General features: G+C 39.1%; 1 protein-coding gene across 1 annotated transcript; it reads left to right on the forward strand.

Annotated features, from left to right (window-relative positions):
• Window positions 1-14,587: 14,587 nt before the first annotated feature.
• Window positions 14,588-18,075, forward strand: LOC117803851 (translation initiation factor IF-2-like). Its single transcript, XM_034668883.1, has 2 exons — window positions 14,588-15,106; window positions 17,312-18,075. Exon 1 carries the CDS (start codon window positions 14,599-14,601, stop codon window positions 15,103-15,105), a length of 507 nt encoding a protein of 168 aa, XP_034524774.1. The 5' UTR covers window positions 14,588-14,598; the 3' UTR covers window position 15,106; window positions 17,312-18,075.
• Window positions 18,076-19,348: the final 1,273 nt, after the last annotated feature.

Below are 19,348 nucleotides of genomic sequence, written 5' to 3' on the forward strand. Positions count from 1 at the left end.
TCATTTATAATAACATCAAAACTTAAAGAAAATTCTTAGGAATAAACTTAAGCAAGGAGGTGAATATCTGTACAATGAAAAATATAAAACACTGATGAAAGTACTAAAGCACACAGAAATAAAGGGAAAGTAATTCTTCATTTATGGATTGGAAGAATTAGTATGTTTAAAATGTTCATACCACCTAAAATGATCTATAGATTCAATTTGATCTTTATCAAAATCCCAAGGGCATCCACAACTATATGATCAGTTAATCTTCAACAAAGCAGGGAAGAATATTCAGTGGGAAAAAGATAGTCTCTTCAATAAATGGTGTTGGGAAAACTGGAAAACAACATGCAAAATAATGAAAATGACCACTTTCTTACACCATACACAAAAATAAATTCAAAATAGATCAAAGACCTAAATGTGAGACTTGAAACCATTAAAATCCTGGAGGAAAATACAGGCAGTAACCTCTTTGACATTAGCCATAGAACTTCTTTCTAGATATGTATCTGGAGGCAAGGGAAACAAAAGCTAAAATAAACTATTAGGACTTCATCAAAATAATAAGCTTCTGCACAACAAAGGAAACAATCAACAAAACTAAAAGGCAGCCTATGGAATGAGAGAAGATATTTGCAAATGAAGGGTTAGTATCCAAAATATATAAAGAACTTATAAAACATAACACCCAAAAAACAAACAATCCAATTAAAAAATGGGCAGAAGACATGGATAGATATTTTTCCAAAGAAGACATACAGATGGCCAACAGACACATGAAATGATGCTCAACATTTTTGGAGAAAGGGGAACCTCTTGTACTATTGGTGGGAATGCAAACTGGTGCAGCCACTCACAGTATGGAGGTTCCTTAAAATGTTAAAGATAGAACTACCTTACGATCCAGCAATTGCACGACTAGGTATTTACCAAAAGAATACAAAAATGTTAATTCAAAGAGATATATGCACCCCAATGTTTATATTATCTATAATAGCCAAATTGTGGAAAGAGCCCAAATGTCCATCAACTGATGAATGGATAAAGAAGATGTGGTATATGTATATACAATGGAATATTATTCAGCTATAAAAAAGAATGAAATCTTGCCATTTGCTACAACAGGGATGGAGCTAGAGTGCATTATCCTAAGTGAAATAAGTCAGTCGGAGAAAGACAAATACCATATGATTTCACTCATATGTGGAATTTAAGAAATAAAACAAATGAACAAAAGGAAAAAAAAAGAGAGGGAGGCAAACCAGGACTCTCAATGTGGAGAAAAAAACTCATGAATTTAAGAAAGAAAGAAACAAACAAAAAACAAAGAGGAGAAAGAAAGAGAGAGATAAACCAAGACACAGACTCTTGACTATAGAGAACAAACTGATAGTCACCAGAGGGGAAGGGTTGGGGGATGGGTTAAATAGGTGATGGGGATTAAGGAGTATACTTGCTATGATGATCACCAGTGTTGTATGGAAGTGCTGAATTATTACATTGTACACCTGGAACTACTATTGCACTATGTTAGCTAATTGAAATTTAAATAAAAACTAAAAACCCACACAAACTCCCCCAAATCCTAACGGTATTTTTTACAAGAAAAAAATTTCTAACATTCTTATGTAATCACAAAGGATCCAAAATAGTCAAAGCAATTTTGAGCAATAAAACAAAACTGGAGGCATTTTTCCTGATATTGAAGCATACTATAAAGTACAGTAATCAAAACAGCATGACACTGGAATAAAAACAGACATATACATTGATGGAACAGATAGAGAGCCTAGAAATAAACATGTATATAACTATCAACCTATCTTCAAGAAGGGAGCCAAGAATACATAATAGAGAAGGGATAATTTCTCCAATAAATGGTGTTGGGAAAAGTGGATATTCACATGTGAAAAAAGAAAATTGGACTCTTATACCATACACAAAAATTAATTCAAAATAGATTAAAGACTTAAGTGTTAGACCTGAGACCACAAAACTCAGAAGAAAACATAGGGGAAAAGCTTCTTGACATTGGTCTTGGCAATGATTTCTTGGATATTACACCAGAAACATTGGCAAGAAAACCAAAAACAGACAAGTGGGATTACATCAAACGGAAAAACTTCTACAAGGCAAAGAAAACAATCAACAGTATGTAAAGACCATATGCAAAAACCTAAGGGATCAGAGAAAATATCTGCAAACTATCCATTTTATAGAGGATTAATATTGAAAAAATATAAGGAACTTACAACTCAACAGCAAAAACTCAAATAGCCTAATTAAAAATATAAACAAAGGAACTGAATAGACATTTCTTCAAAGATGACATTCAAACGACCAAGTATACGAAAGGTGCTCAACATCACTAAAAATTAGGGAAATGCAAACCAAAACCACAATGGGACATCACCTCACACCTGTTAGGATGGCTATTATCAAAACAAAACAAAACAAAACAAAACAAAACAAAACAATACAAAACAAAGATAGCAAGTGTTGGCAAGAATGTTGAGAAAAGGGAACCCTTGTACTGTTGGTGGGTATATAAATTATTAAAACCATTATGGAAAAACAGTATGGAGGTTCCTCAAAAAGTAAAAATAGAACTACCATGTGATCCAGCAATCCCACTTCTGGGTATATATGCAAAGGCATTTAAAATAGGATCTCAAAGTGATATAGGCACTCCCAGGTTCACTGCAGCATTTTTCACAATAGCTAAAACATGGCAGCAACCCTCATGTCCATTAATAGATAAAAAAAAAAATGTAGTACACACACACACTCATTCACTGGAATATTATTCAGCCATGAGAAGAAAATCCTTCCATTTGTCAACACAATGAACCTAGAGGACGTCATGCTAAGTGAAATAAACCAGAAACAGAAGGATATATTCTACATAATACCACTTACATGAAGAATCTAAAATAGTCAAATTCATAAAAGCAGAGAGTATAGTGGTGGTTTTCAAGGTCTGGAGGAAGGGGCAATGCAGAGATATTAATCAAAGTATACAAAGTTTCAGTTATATAAGATGAATAAATCCTCAAGAGTCTATAGTTAACAATCTTGTATGATACACTTAAAATTTTGCTAAGAGAGTAGATCTTAAGTGTTCTTATCACAAATAATAATAAATAAAGAGGAAAGGAGTAAATTTTGGGAGGTCATGGATATGTTTATGGCATAGGTTGGGGTGATGGTCTCATGCATGTATACTTAAGTCCAAACTCATCAAGTCGTACACATTAAATATGTTCAGCTTTTTGTATGTCAGTTGCATCTCAATAAAGTTTTTTTTTAATAAAAAAAGTTAAAATAAAACTTACAAATTTAAAATAACAAATATTTATTATCTCAAAATCTCTGTGTTCAGGAATCTGGTAGTGTCTCTTAAGGATGCAATCAAGGTGTTGAGTGGGGCTGCAATGCCATTTGATGGCTTGACTGAGGAAGGATTCTCATTCACATTTACATGGTTGTGCCAAGATTCAGTTCCTCATGGCTGTTCAATTGAGGGCTTCACTTCTTTGCTGGCTGCTGATAGGGGCCTCCCTTTATTATTTGCTACATGGGCCTCCTCATTTGTCAGTTCACAGCAAAACAGCTGGCTTTCTGCAAAAGAAGCAAGCAAGAAAGGAGTGAGCAAGATGAAATTCAGTCTTTCTGTAGCATAATCTTAAAAATGACATCCCATTCCAAGGGACCATTTTAAAGGCTGCCTACTTCAAATACTAAACCATTTTCTGGCAATTACCACCATTTCAATTTAAATTGTGTTATCAGTTACAAAAGGAACGCATTTGTTAACTTACTTCCTTGCTTGCGTGTTCTTTGAACAGTGCATTGCACTAAATATAGTTCAACAAATATATGCTGATTGGATAATATTTTGATTTTTACTGAAAAGAAGGTTAAATCTTAAGGCAGTAAAGTTTTCCAGCAGATATTGCTTCTTGAGTAAATATAACTATTCTTAGAATTGACATTCCCAAAGAAAATAGTTAACTTGCGTATCTTATGCTAAAATATATTTATTAAAGCTGTTTGGACAAATTTGACATTTATATCTCAAAAGTCTTGAATGTCATGGTACTTAAAAGGCCCTACAGAAAAGCACCATTAAGTTTTCCAGTTTCTGTTTTTCTGGTGTCATGCTTAGTTGAATCTTAAAAGAAGGCTGTAATTGAAATGTCTTTAAGATCCAGAGCATGAAGAAGAAACATATTACTTTTTATACTTGCTGTAGAAATGAAGTTGTGATATTCTTCTCAGACTATAAACTGACAGTCTAATGTTATACAGTATCCTATATATGAGCCTTTATATATTCTCCATCAATAAAAAGCAGTTACTGTTATGTATATTTCATATATGACTTTCATAAGTCATTTAAATAATCTAAGAAAAGAGAAAATGTATTTAGACAGATACTAGACATGATTTGCACCTTACAACAAGTAGATTTTTCTCATTTGAGGCAAGTAGGCTTCTGTACATCTCTTCAGCAATTATCCAGTAAAACTTCTGTTTACCAGAATTCAGTCCTCTGGATACTTACTTTTGTNAAGTAGATTTTTCTCATTTGAGGCAAGTAGGCTTCTGTACATCTCTTCAGCAATTATCCAGTAAAACTTCTGTTTACCAGAATTCAGTCCTCTGGATACTTACTTTAGTATACTTCAGAAAAGGAAATAAATCAAAAGGTGAATCTGATATCAGGGCTTTCAAGAAAGCAAATACACTAGCCTCCTTGAATTACTACATATGTTTATTACTCAAACTACATACTCATGACAGGTCAGCTTCCCCTCCGCTCAATGATGTCTTTTTTTTTTTTTTAATAAACTAATTCTTTTTTTTTATTTGACAGAGAGAGACAGCAGCGAGAGAGGGAACACAAGCAGGGGGAGTGGGAGAGAGAGAAGCAGGCTCCTAGCAGAGGAGCCTGATGTGGGGCTCGATCCCAGAACGCTGGGATCACACCCTGAACCAAAGGCAGACGCTTAACGACTACGCCAGCCAGGCGCCCCATGCCCAATGATGTCTTTATTTCAGGACCCAGGGTGAAAGAACTGCCTGCTTTGGGACACTGATGGAAAAGAAAATGTGGCTGTGGGATGGTATCTAAAGATGTCAGTGGGAAACCACATATGTCCTTTCTACTCATAGTTTACTGGCTTAAGAAGGTCATGGCCAAGTCTAAGGCCAGTGGAGTGGAAAAATACAATCTTCCTACCACAAGAGACTGAGAATATTTTAATGATAACACAACTCACCATACATACTTAGAAGATGAGATGTGATTGAGATGATTAAACTGGTCCCATATGACCACTGACAATTTAGAATGCCATCCAACCCATTGGAATGGGCATTGTCCAACTTGACTTCACTGTTGTAGTTTAGACCTACAGTTTCCCTTGCAATCCTAGCACCAATTCTCCTGGATTTTTAGATTACATAGTATTGTGATGTTCACTGATGTAATGTACAGAAACATATCCCTATGTCAAGAGCCCCTATCATATCCCCTATGTGAGATGAAAGAATCACATTTATGAAAGTCCTACTTGGTTGAGTGCACTCTTGGGTGCTTTAGTTAATCTACTCAGCAGCCAAATGAGGAAGAAAAGATTATTCTCATTTTACTTGTGAACAAATCAACCCAGACAGCTTACACAAAGTCACATGGCCAGCAACATGTGAAACTGGGATTTGAAACCAGCATTTTGACTATAGAGTTTTGGAAAATTGAGCTGGAAAGACAATGACTACAGTTTGGACATTGCACAACTAATAAGGAATTTTTGCCAGCCATTTGCTAGCCAGAAGACAAAATGACCACATTCCCCCACAGACCTTTTAATTACTCAAGACCATAAACTGTTCACTGAAAAAATTACACGTATTTGTTTTAAGGTTCATAAGGAAAATTCCTCTCTCTGAAGCCTAGAGAAGTATTTCTTCCTTTTTGTACAGAGCACTCAGGGACATTCTGTTGCAGTGGGAACACACAGAACCCATTGCTCAAAAGACTAATCGTCAGTGGATGGTTGAAGAGGAAGCAAAGAAGTGGAATTAAGTCTAAGGTTCCCAAGGCACAGCTAAAGAACACATAGAAGAACTGGGAATTAGGTTTCCTAGGGAAAGGTGACTAGGCAGGAAAAAAGGTAGAATGAGTTGCAACAAAGGTAAATATTAACTGAAGAATTTATGTAAAGAGATTTAGAGAGACACCCAGGCTTTTGCATAAGAACTTCCAGGCTTTTATTTGGCTGATATTCTACATGAATAAGGAGTAAAATTTGTGCATTCAACCTTCTGGTGTCGAAAAAACTTAGAGAAGGTAGCCTTGTTAAACGTAAGGGTGGAAGCAGGATGACACCTGGGCTAGGGAAGAACTGGTCTAGGTAACTGGAATAAACAAAATTTTAAGTTTTAACCTCCTTTAGCTGAGTTTTAAGAATTCTGCAACTGTATATTGCTTGATGAGCTGTAAGGGAAAGAGCATAACCCTTGCAGCCACATAGATCTGGAGTCAAACCATACCTCCGCTATGTCCCTGCCTACTATATGACCTTAGGCAAGTCTCTTACCTTCTTTGAACCTCAGGTTCCCATCTCAAAACAAAACAAAACAAAACAAATCTAATGTAGAATTTTTGTGAAAATTAAATAAATTGTATACTTATCTATATCTATGTCATATCTGTGCCTATGCTGTATATACGTCCATATCTATCTATCTATATATGTATCTATATATCTGAATGTACTTGTATCTATGTCAACATCTATCTAATGTTTAAGAGATACTCTAAATATAAAGAACTCAAGGATGAGGGGAATCAGTAAGCAAGGCTGAGAAGGATGTTGGGAAAAAATTCCTTCAGAAACCACTGTCCTTCATTGCTTTTTATCCAGTGTCTTAAAGTCTGTTCTATCATATATTTTGTGTTTCTTGGTTGTTTCAGAACAGAGGATAAATCTAGTTCATGGTACTCTAGCTTTACTAGGCACAGAATTTGTGTCTTTGTATCTAATGTGTATCTCTTTTAGGAAGAATATATTTGGTTCCTGCTTTTGTTTAATCTAGTTGAACATCTCTACCTTTTAGTTGGAATATTTAGTACATTAATATTTAATGTTATTTTGATATGATCTAATTTAGATCTACCATTTTACTAGTTATTTTATGTTTGTTCCCTTGGTGTTTTGATCCTCTGTACCCCCTTTCCTGCCTCGTTCTGGATTACTTCAAAGTTTTTAGAAGAACATTTACCCACCAGCTTTTAAAAAATATACTTTATTTTTAGAGCAGTTTTAGGCTCACAGAAAAATTGAGCTAGAAGTACAGAGAGTTTCCAGTACCCTTGTCTCTCCCCACCTACATAAACACCCCACTATCAAAATCTTACACCAGAGTGGTACACTCGTTACAAATGATGAACCTATATTGACATCATTATCATCCAAAGTCCATAGTTTACTTTAGGGTTCACTCTTGGTGTTATATATTCTATGAGTTTTGACAAATGTATAATGACATGCATCCACCACTGAAGTATCATATAGAATAGTTTCACTGCCTTAAAAATCCTGTGCTCTGCCTATTCAACCCTCCCCCCTAACTCCTGGGAACTACTGATCTTTTTACTGTCTCCATAATTTTGCCTTTTCCAGGATGTCAGAGAATTGGAATTATAACAGTATGCACCCTTTTTAGATTGGCTTCTTTCAGTTAGCAATATGCATTTAAGGTTCCTCTATGTCTTTTCATGGCTTGATAGTTCATATCTCTTTAGCTGAATAATATTCCATTGCTTAGATGTACCACAGTTTATCCACTCACCTACTAAAGGATGTCATGGCTGTTTCCAAATGTGGCAATTATGATGAAAGCTGCTATAAATATTTGTGTTTGGGTTTTTATGTGGACATGTTTTTAACTCCTTTATACAAATACCAAGGAGCATGACTGCTGGATCATTTGGTAAGGGTATGCTTACTTTCTAAGAAACTACTAAACTATCTTCCAAAGTGGCTGTGCCGTTTTGTATTCCCAGCATCAATGTATGAGAATTCCTATTGTTCCACATCCTTGTCAGCATTTGGTTTTGTCAGTGTTTTAGATTTTGACCATTTTAATTGGTAGTAATGATATTTCATTATTGTTTTAGTTTGCAACTCCATAATGACATATGATGAGTATCTTTTCATATGCTTGCTTTCTGTGTATCTTTGGTGGGGTTTCCAGATCTTTTACCCATTTCTTAATTGGGTTGTTTATTTTCTTACTGTTGAGTTTTAAGAGTAGTCTGTATATTTTGGATAACAGTGTTTTATCAGATACATTTTTTTGCAAGTATTTATTCCCACTCTGTGGTCTGTCTTCTCACTTTCTTGACAGGGTGTTTCACAAAGCAGAAGTTTTTAACTTTAATATAAAGTTCAGTTTATTATTTCTTTTATGGATTGCATCTTTGGTATTGTATTTAAAAAGTCATCACCATATCCAAAATCATCCAAATTTTATCTTATCTTCTAAAAGTGTTATAGTTTTGTACTTTACATTTAGGTCTATGATCCATTTTGAATTAATTTTTGTGAATGGTGTAAGTCTATGTCTAGATTCATTCTTTTGGCATGTGGATGTTCAGTTTTTCCAGCACTATTTATTGAAAACACTGTTTTTCTCTCCATTATGTTGCTTTTGCTCTTTTGTCAAAGATCAGTTGCCTATATTTATGTGGGTATATTTATGGGGTATTTTGTCATGCTGACCTATGTGTTCATTTTTTTGCCAATACCATACCCTCTTGATTACTATAGCTTTATGTTAAGTCTTACAGACAAGGAGTGTCAATCTTCAAATTATGCTCTTCTTTAATATTATCTTGGCTATTCTGGGTATTTTGAATTTCTGTATAAACTTGAGAATCAGTTTGGTTATATCCACAAAATAACTTGCTGTTTGGGATTGCATTGACTCTATAGATCAAGTTGGGAAGAACTGATATCTTGACAATATTGAGTATTCCTATCCATGAACATGGAATATATCTCCATTTTTTCAGCTAAGTTTTGATTTTTTTCAGTTTGTTGTTTTCCCCATACAGATCTTGTACATATTTTGTTAGATTTATACCTAAGTACAATCTCTCTTTCTTTTTTGGTGCTAACGTAATAGGTAATGTGTGCTTTACATTTCAAATTACACTTGTTCATTGCTGATATATAGGAAAGTGATTAACTTGCATCCTGCAAACTTGATGTAATGTTTCTTAGTTCCAGGAGGTTTTTTGTTGATTTTTTTCAGATTTGTCTACATAGACACTCATTCTATAGGTTTCTTAGCTTTACCTCTTTGCACTACTTTTTGGTGATTGCTCTAGGCTTTAAAATATATGCTTTTAATCTTTTATAGTGCACTTAGGGTGAATACCATATCACTTCACATAAAATAAATAGCTCCATTTATCCCCAAGCCTCTTGGTAACCATCAGTTTGTTCTCTATAGTTAAGTCTGTTTCTTGGTTTTCTCCCTCTCTCTCTTGCTTTCCCTTTGCTCATTTGTTTTGTTTCTTAACTTCCACATACGAGCGAAATCATGTGGTATTTGTCTTTCTCTGACTGATTTATTTTGCTTGGCATAATACTCTCTAGCTCGCTCCATGTCATTGCAAGTGGCAAGGTTTCATTCTTTTCTTTTCTTTTCTTTTCTTTTCTTTTCTTTTCTTTTCTTTTCTTTTCTTTTCTTTCTTTCTTTTTTTTTTTTTTAAGATTTTACTTATTTATTTGACAGAGAGAGCACAAGCAGAGGGAGCAGCAGAGGGAGAAGCAGGCTCCCCACCAAGCAGAGAGCCCAATGCAGGGCTCAATCCCAAGACCCGGGGATCATGACCTAAGCCAAAGGTAGATGCTTAACCGACCAAGCCACCCAGGTGTCCCAAGATTTCTTTCTTTTTTATGGCTGAGTAATAGTCCATTGTGTGTATAGACCACATCTTCTTTACCCATTCATCAAGCAATGGACACTTGGGCTGTTTCCATAATTTGGCTGGCTGGCTCATTTGGTGGAAAATGTGACTCTTGATCTTGGGGTCATAAGCTTGAGCCCCACATTGGGTATAGAGATTACTTTAAAGTCATATGGTTTTTTTTTAAAGAGGAATGAGATCATTTATATATTTACCTGACATTTACAATTTTTCATAACCCTCATCCTGTCTATACATCTAAGTTTCCCTCTCCTATCATTTTACTTCAACCTGTGATATTTCTCCCAGTGTTTCTAGTTATGTAGATAGACTGGTAACAAATTTTCTTAATTTTCTGCTATATTGACACGTTTATTTTGCCTTTGAAAGATGTTTTTACTGGATATAGAAATATCTGTTAAATTTTTCCTTTCTGAATCTAAAAAATATTGTCCTAATATCTTCTGGCCTTCAGTTTTTCTAATAGGAAATCAGCAGTTATTTGAATTATTATTTGCATAGAAATACTGTATCATATTTTTCCAATGAAAGATTAAAAATATATCTGCAAAGTTTTTGAGACTCCATACTTCAAAATGTAGACCCTAATTCTCCTCCATTTGAATGTAGTCCAGACTAAGACTTGATTCTAACAAGCAGAGTATGGTGGAAGTGAAGCTGTGTGACTTCTAAGAGTAGGTCATTAAAATGTGCTTCAGAACACACATAAAGAGCTTCCGTCTGGCTTTCTCTTGATCTGTCTCTCTGTCTTGTTCTAATGGAGGGTGGGCACTATGTGGACACTCAAGCAGTTCTGGTAAAGGGTTCCCAAGGAGAGGGACTGAGGCTTCCCACCCACCACCAGCACCAGTGCCTGCCATGTGTGTGATCTACCTTCCAGGTAGATCTTCCAGCCCCAGTCACTTCCAGCTTCAGAGGACCATAGTTTTGGTGACATCTGACTACCATGTTATCAAAGCCCAAGTCATAACCTTAGCTGTTCTCAAATTCTTGCTCACAGAAAATGTGAGAGATAATAAACATTTCTTGTTGTTTTAAGCCAATAAATTTTGGGATAATTTATTATACAGCAATGGATAACTACATTTCCTAACTCAAATATCTCTACATGTTATAGTCACTCTAATTCACCAATGCCTCAATTCATTTCTATTAAAAATAATATAAAATTCAAGATGCACAACTGAAAAAATCAATCTATGAAAGAAAATTATTAATTTTTGGTAACACCAATCTATTTTAAAACACCATTTTGTCTTTCTGGTTTACCTTTGCAGTCTGAGCACCTTGTATAATACTTGGTATATAATAAGACATTAAATAAATATTGCTGAGTGAATGAATGCATGACCGAATTTGCTCCTCTAGGCTCTAAGCTTCGGGAGGGCAAAAACTGTTTCTTATTCATCTTTTTTATTTTCCTCACAGGTATATTGCTTGACACTGAACAGGTCCCATTCACTGTTGAATTAAATCAAACTTAACTGAAGTTCTTGTTGAAATAAACGATCTAGAAACAGAAGTGAATCTATCACCAAAACAAACAAAAAACCCCCTAAATTTATATACTCTGTCGGCTTCTTGTAGGTTTTATGGATTTTTATAATTTCCATCAATAGAACGCATCTTCAAATGTTTCTAGAGAATCTTTATGAAACAATATATAATGATAGCTTTTTTTTTTTTAAAAGATCTTATTTATTTATTTGACAGAGAGAGAGACAGCCAGTGAAAGAGGGAAAACAAGCAGGGGGAGTGGGAGAGGAAGAAGCAGGCTCCTATTGGAGGAACCTGATGTGGGGCTCGATCCCAGANAGATCTTATTTATTTATTTGACAGAGAGAGAGAGACAGCCAGTGAAAGAGGGAACACAAGCAGGGGGAGTGGGAGAGGAAGAAGCAGGCTCCTATTGGAGGAACCTGATGTGGGGCTCGATCCCAGAACGCTGGGATCATGCCCTGAGCCGAAGGCAGACGCTTAACAACTGCGCCACCCAGGCGCCCCTAATGACAGCTTTTTGATTGTGTTTAGGTTGTAAACTATTTTAAGGTGTTGAATTTGGCAAGTTAGCTACAGAGGCCTGGTAATCTGAATTCTTCCTTATCTAGCCAAGTGTTATGCCATTTTAGTAGAGCTGAATTTTATGAGCATAGGAGTTTGAGCACTCACACAACATGTAAATTGAGCAACTGCTTTCCCCTCTTGAGGAGGCAGTGTATACCTAGGTGCGTCCCAGTGGTTTACAGCATAAACCAGACTTACTAGATGCAAATCTTCACTAGACCACTTAACCAGGGTCGTGATGCTTGGCATAGAGCTTAACCTCTGCCTTAGTGCCTCATCCGTACAACGCAGAAACAAATAGTACCCACGCTGCAGGAGTGTTGTGAAGATTAAATGGGTTAGTACAAGAAAAGTGTGAGGGCACCCGGGGGGGCTCAATCAGTTAAGCAACTGACTCCTAATTTCGGCTCAGGTCATCTCAGGGTTGTGGCATTGAGCCCCACATGGGGTTCTGTGCTCAGCAGGGAGTCTGCTTCTCTCTTGTTCTCTCTCTCCCTCTGCCCTTCCCCCCACTTGTGCGCTCTGTCTCTCAAATATATAAATCTAAAAAAAGGTGCCTGGCACATAGTAAGCACAAATAAAAATTAGTTTTTTTTAAAAATATTTTATTTATTTATTTGACAGAGAGAGAGAGACAACCAGCGAGAGAGGGAACACAAGCAGGGGGAGTGGGAGAGGAAGAAGCAGGCTCCTATTGGAGGAACCTGATGTGGGGCTCGATCCCAGAACGCTGGGATCATGCCCTGAGCCGAAGGCAGACGCTTAACGACTGCGCCACCCAGGCGCCCCTAATGACAGCTTTTTGATTGTGTTTAGGTTGTAAACTATTTTAAGGTGTTGAATTTGGCAAGTTAGCTACAGAGGCCTGGTAATCTGAATTCTTCCTTATCTAGCCAAGTGTTATGCCATTTTAGTAGAGCTGAATTTTATGAGCATAGGAGTTTGAGCACTCACACAACATGTAAATTGAGCAACTGCTTTCCCCTCTTGAGGAGGCAGTGTATACCTAGGTGCGTCCCAGTGGTTTACAGCATAAACCAGACTTACTAGATGCAAATCTTCACTAGACCACTTAACCAGGGTCGTGATGCTTGGCATAGAGCTTAACCTCTGCCTTAGTGCCTCATCCGTACAACGCAGAAACAAATAGTACCCACGCTGCAGGAGTGTTGTGAAGATTAAATGGGTTAGTACAAGAAAAGTGTGAGGGCACCCGGGGGGGCTCAATCAGTTAAGCAACTGACTCCTAATTTCGGCTCAGGTCATCTCAGGGTTGTGGCATTGAGCCCCACATGGGGTTCTGTGCTCAGCAGGGAGTCTGCTTCTCTCTTGTTCTCTCTCTCCCTCTGCCCTTCCCCCCACTTGTGCGCTCTGTCTCTCAAATATATAAATCTAAAAAAAGTGCCTGGCACATAGTAAGCACTAATAAAAATTAGTTTTTTTAAAAAATATTTTATTTATTTATTTGACAGAGAGAGAGAGAGACAACCAGCGAGAGAGGGAGCACAAGCAGGGGGAGTGGGAGAGGAAGAAGCAGGCTCCCAGTGGAGCAGGGAGCCCGATGTGGGGCTCAATCCCAGGACCCTGGGATCATGACCTGAGCCGGAGGCTGGCTCTTAACGACTGAGCCACCCAGATGTCACTAAAAATTAGTTCTTAATGCCATCAAAGCCTACCATGGACCTAGAACGTTGCAGGGTATTTGTAGATCTTTATTGAACAAATGAGTAACTAAGATATTGTACGAACATCTCTGACACGTTTTGGAGAGGTTAGGGGTTCGTATTCATGAAGACACAAAAGTTCTGTTTTATTCCTTTTTAGAAATTCTCCATCAAAAAGAGGCAGTTGAGTATACTTATTGGAACAGGATATATAAGTTAATATTGGCATATAATTACACTGAATTGGGAATTATAAGACAGTAACTTTGGGGTAAGAGGATTTTTTATTTTTCATTTTAACCCCTTCATAAACGCGAAGGTGTTAGAAATGAGTCAAATATAAAAAGGAGCACAGAGTTTCTGAGTATCAGGTGCTTTCCGAGCTGTTGGGCACGGGGGAAGACTATTCTTTCTAACTCAGAGAGACAAGCTTCCCCTACATGAGCAACACCTGTGGAGAGGTAAGGCCCTAATTAGACTAAAACCCCAACGCCTGACACAGTGCCGAACCATCAGAAGAAAGTCAGAAAAAAATATTTTAAAGGACTGGAGCATTAAATAAAGGCAACCGGGGCAGCCTTTACGACAAAATTTTCTACCTTTGGTCTTAAACTTTCCATCTGTACCTACCTGGATAGATACAAGTCTTCCTCTTAGGAAGGTACTCAAAGGAGCAAGAAGTGATCCAGTGGAAACCTCTTCTCAGAGTCATGGGGACCGCCTCCTTCGGTTGTTGCTAAAGATGGGAAGAAGGCCAGAGATGAGGCTAGGAGGAGCGGAGCGCCTTGTGAGTGGCTGAGCTACAGCGGCGTCCCACTTGGCAGGGGTCACCCCCGGCCCCGCCCTAATTCTCGCGCTTGGAAACCAATGGTCAGCAATACCTGCCCGGAACGGGACTCGGCGTCACCGAGATGGGCCCCGAGGACTCCGACCGCCGCAGAGAGGCAACTTTCCCCGGACCCGGCGGAGTCCCAGCCAGCGTGGGGCTGTGCTCCCCAGCCCCTGGGCCCGCGCGCAGCCCCCCGGGGGCAGCAAGAGCGTGCACGGCCAAGAGGCCCACGCCGCCGGTCGGCTGCTGGAAGACCTCAGCCGGCGGCTGGCACGCGCCTAGCCACGGCCTCTGCCGCCCGGGAGCTCCAGGCGCCGGCGGGCGGAGGCCGAGGCGCCGCGGGGGGAGCAGAGCTGGGTGAGCGTCGGGAGAGCCCTCGCCGGGCTGCGCGCCGACCTGGCGAGAGCGCGCGTCCGCGGCGGGCTGTCGGGGACCCTGTCGCCTTCCTCCTCTCCTGGGCCTCCAGAGCCACGTGGGCCATTCGAGGACTTCCGAGGCCGCGAGGAGCTTTTCGCGGGAAGGAAGAGATGAGAACGCACAGTTAGGGTGAGCTGGGCACCGGCCATCGGTGTTCTGGGGCCAGCCATCGGCTCGTGTCCTGACTCGGTGCTGATGCCCCTACTTCCCCAGCGGCATCCTAGAGGGAAGGAGGCCTGCAGGACCCGGGGTGCTGACACCTGTCCGGGCGGAGTCTACTAGTGCCACACCCCAGACCCCCCCGGTAACCAGCTCCTCCCCAACTTGTTCTGTACGTTTCTACCATATAAAAAGTTGCCTGTGGGCGGTGGGGAGGAGGTGGAGAATAAAATTCCCAACAAATGAAGGTTCAAATACCGGCGTTGACATTTACATGCTCTTCTAGTTCCTACTGGCCCTAAGACTTTAGGAATGGTAATGGGCAACTTTGGGTTTCAGTTTACTCATGTAAAATAGAGGTAATAACCTCATAGGATTGCTCTAAGGATTGTATGAGATAATGTTATATAAAGAACCTAGAGCATAGGCACTATTCAGTGGCTTTTATTATTATAATAATTATTATAGACCTTGAAGACTGTAGCCAAAGAAAGAAAGAAAGAAAGAAAGAAAAAGAAAGGAAAAGAAAAGATGACAAATACACAGATATGAAAGATCAAAGTTTTTTTCCAGAAAGGAGCCAGGGAATTTCACACATACATAGATGCTCTGTTCCTGGGCTACAGACCATGGTCAACATCTCGGTCAACATTTTCACCATGGTATATGATTGGTCATGAGGAAGAGGCAGAAGGGTGTGGAGGCTTTCTTAACCTTAACACCATGACCGCTAGAAGAAGCAGTTTCTGATAAAAGGCTGTTAACCAGACGTCGGTAGGAATCGCACACAACCGTACACATATGTCCATGTATCATGCATTAGGGTCGTCTTTGTGTAAGGGACAACGATGAACAGGTTCAGTTAATTTAGAGACGTTGCTATTTATGTCATTTGTGCTATTTGTTGATTGAGCTGGTCTTCTTAATAAGATGCATTGATTTCTAGGGTCTGTGAGTGAATTTCAGGAGTTCCATACGGTTAAAATTGTATGTCAAACGTGGATGTGCATGAAGGGCACTACTGACCAGCTGCGGTGGGGCTGGTGTGAAATGGTGCCAGGCAAGGAGGCTGGAAGAGCAGGGCAGGACTGTAGAACGTCTGTGCCACACCAGAGGACAGAAGCCCCCACGGAGGCCTGGGCCACGGGCTTTCTGTGACGCTGGTTGTGTTGTTACTCTTAGTTTGCTCTGTGTTCATTTGCTTTATTCTTTGCAAATTTTTGCTATCGGAAAAGTGTTTCCAGGTGCTGAAGAATGAAGAAAAATGTGGCAGAGGAAAACTAAAAGAAAATTTTATCCGATGACTTTACTTTGTAAATTGGGGGAGGGTAGGACCACTATTTGCTTTTTCACGGATGGAACACCCTGGTTCATCCTTGATGAGTTGATGAGGGTTTTAGGCAGAGAACAGGGTCCTCGTGTATTAAACAAGACCCTAATTGAAGATATTTGCAAATATTTAATTATTAGTTCTCAACTACAAAATAAAGATTGTGTTGGATTAAGCTTTGTTGGGCAGTGTCTTAGGTAAACTGCCCTAGAGATTTAGTTTTTAATACGTGAGGACCTTCATAACCGCCCCCCCCCGCCCAGAGCAGGGTATAAATCAGCCTTGCTGTGTAACAGATTTCACTCTAGAGTGAAAATTGTTAGATTATATAAGTACATATAACTGTACATGTGCCTCCAAGGTGCCATTAAATGTTTTTGCTCGACAGGGAGGCCATTTAAAACCCTAAAAACTTGAAATGACAAGTCATCAGGTAAATGGGTCCAGGTCCTGAAAGCTCAGGTGGCCTTGGGCAGTTATCTTGTAGCTCAGAAAGCTCATAAAGATAAATAATTTCATTGCAGATCACATGGCATTGCTTGAAAACAGCCTTCCATGCACAGGAATTTCTCATGTGGACAGCTTTGTGCGTCAGCTATTTTTGTTTTCATTTCAAGGCCATTTCAAAAGCTATTTGTATATCTGGATTTTACCTTGTCTCATAGAAAGTCAGTTTTACAGCCAGGCCAAACAGTCGGAAATGGAGTATCAGATGAGAAATACATCTTTCTTGATATCTTATTTTCCTTCCCCACAAAGTCCTTATTTTTCCTGTGCAGAGAGCAGTTTCATTTGATCCGTTATCTCAGACTAATAAAAATCCTTATTCTTTTTCTGACTTTTAGCTGGAAATGTGTTTCCAAAACCGCCAGCTGGCCAGAAACTTCACTGGATTCAAACATGAAAATGCAGTGATTGAAAAGGAGTATGAACTGGAAATTGTATCCGAATCTCAAAGCTCTGAAGATGACGTTGTGAACCTGGAATAAGGAAGTGCAACACTCACAGATCTGAACCCTAAAATAACACAGACAACTCCAAAACAATTCTGACAGTAACATTTTGGATGCTTTGCATAAGATTTTTGGGGCAGTTTGTAGGCCAAAAACTTAGATGCCGTCAGGAAGTGACAGAAAGCATTTAAGAGAAGGGGGAGAGAAAATAGTGTGTTATCAAGTTTTAGAGTTATATATTCATAGTTTTGGCTGGGAAATACAAGTGAAAAAATATATATTGAAGAATGCCTAAGGCCGGTTTTTATCTTGTGCCATCTCAACTTGCTGGCATTACCTGAACTTCTAGAATCTGCACATGGTTTTGTTTTACTTGATTATTCTTGGTTTATCTGTCCAGTTCGTTTTCAGTGTCCACCCCTCCCCCCCTTTTTATTTGAGAATTACCTCCACCTAGACACTAACCATACCCTTAGGATAGAGTCTGCCAATAACGATGCCCCTCCTCCTTTGGATATAGTCACTCAGATCAAGGCAGATTGATCAGCTTGTCCTAGGAACTTCTGAAGTAGGACTAAGGGAGTGGATGAGTATTCCCTGATGGTAGAGCCTTGGGATGGGGGGATTGGAAGCTGCTGGTGGCCACCATGTGAGAAAGTTGTCCTTGGNGCCAGCTCTAGTGACGGAGGTTGAAACTGAACCAGAGTGCACAAAAGTCAGGGAGAGAGCTGATCTTCCTTGTCCTTGGGGTTGAGCTGCATAAAATCCCAGTGCTTGCTGTCATTTGGATACGTGAAGATACCCTAATATCCTCCTAATAAAATCTCCTTTTGCCTAAGTCAGTTCAGTTGGATTTTTATGACTTGTACCCCAAAGATTCCTAATACAATTCCTTTGTTAAGTTTTTAGGAGTGAAGATGATTCATGTTGAATTAGAATGCACTGGGCGTTATATGCAACTAATGACTCACTGAGCACAACATCACAAACTGATGATGTACTGTACAGTGGCTCACTGAACGTAATAGAAAAATACAGAATATCTATCTTTATCTTAAAAGTACTGCCTCTGGGGGCTCCTGGGTGGCACAGCGGTTGAGTGTCTGCCTTCGGCTCAGGGTGTGATCCTGGCATTGTGGGATCCAGCCCCACATCAGGCTCCTCTGCTATGAGCCTGCTTCTTCCTCTCCCACTCCCCCTGNTGCCTGGGTAGCACAGCGGTTGAGCGTCTGCCTTCGGCTCAGGGCATGATCCCGGCATTGTGGGATCCAGCCCCACATCAGGCTCCTCCGCTATGAGCCTGCTTCTTCCTCTCCCACTCCCCCTGCTTGTGTTCCCTCTCTCGCTGGCTGTCTCTATCTCTGTCGAATAAATAAATAAATAAAATCTTTAAAAAAAAAGTACTGCCTCTGTAATGCACAAAATAAAATTAAAAAATAGTTGCAGATCTAAGCGATATTCATAATGGTCATTATCTGTAAAAATAAAAATTTGTAAGACTTATAATTTTAGTATTGAATAAAAATTAGTTGTTGAAGAAAAGAAGAACAGAACGGACATGATCTTTCTCAAAATAAATACAAGTTGTTTTATGTGTGTGAGGATTTAAGGATTATCTGGATCATGTTTTGTTTGTCCTTAACTTTTTTTTTTTCCACTAGAAGTGAATTATTCAAGCCTTTTGGTACTTTATTTCTTTCCTCTGTAAAACTGAGGTATTACTATATTCAACTTACAGGACATTGGCAATGAGCCATGGGTAGCATTCTATCTGGTCTCTGGATTTCTTGAGAAATTCTGCATATGAACTCTTGGCTTATAAATATACAGACCGATTTCTTTTTCTTTTTTTCAAGATTTTTCATTTATTTGAGAGTGAGAGAGAGAGTGAGTTACGAGCAGGGGGGATCTGGGGGAGGAGAGCAGAGG

The sequence above is a fragment of the Ailuropoda melanoleuca genome, chromosome 9 (assembly GCF_002007445.2).
Source record: "Ailuropoda melanoleuca isolate Jingjing chromosome 9, ASM200744v2, whole genome shotgun sequence".
Taxonomy (NCBI): domain Eukaryota; kingdom Metazoa; phylum Chordata; class Mammalia; order Carnivora; family Ursidae; genus Ailuropoda; species Ailuropoda melanoleuca.

Bases quoted from the DNA above. Each gene is read 5' to 3' on its own strand.
- LOC117803851 (XM_034668883.1), top strand. From the start codon at position 14,599: ATGGTCAGCAATACCTGCCCGGAACGGGACTCGGCGTCACCGAGATGG.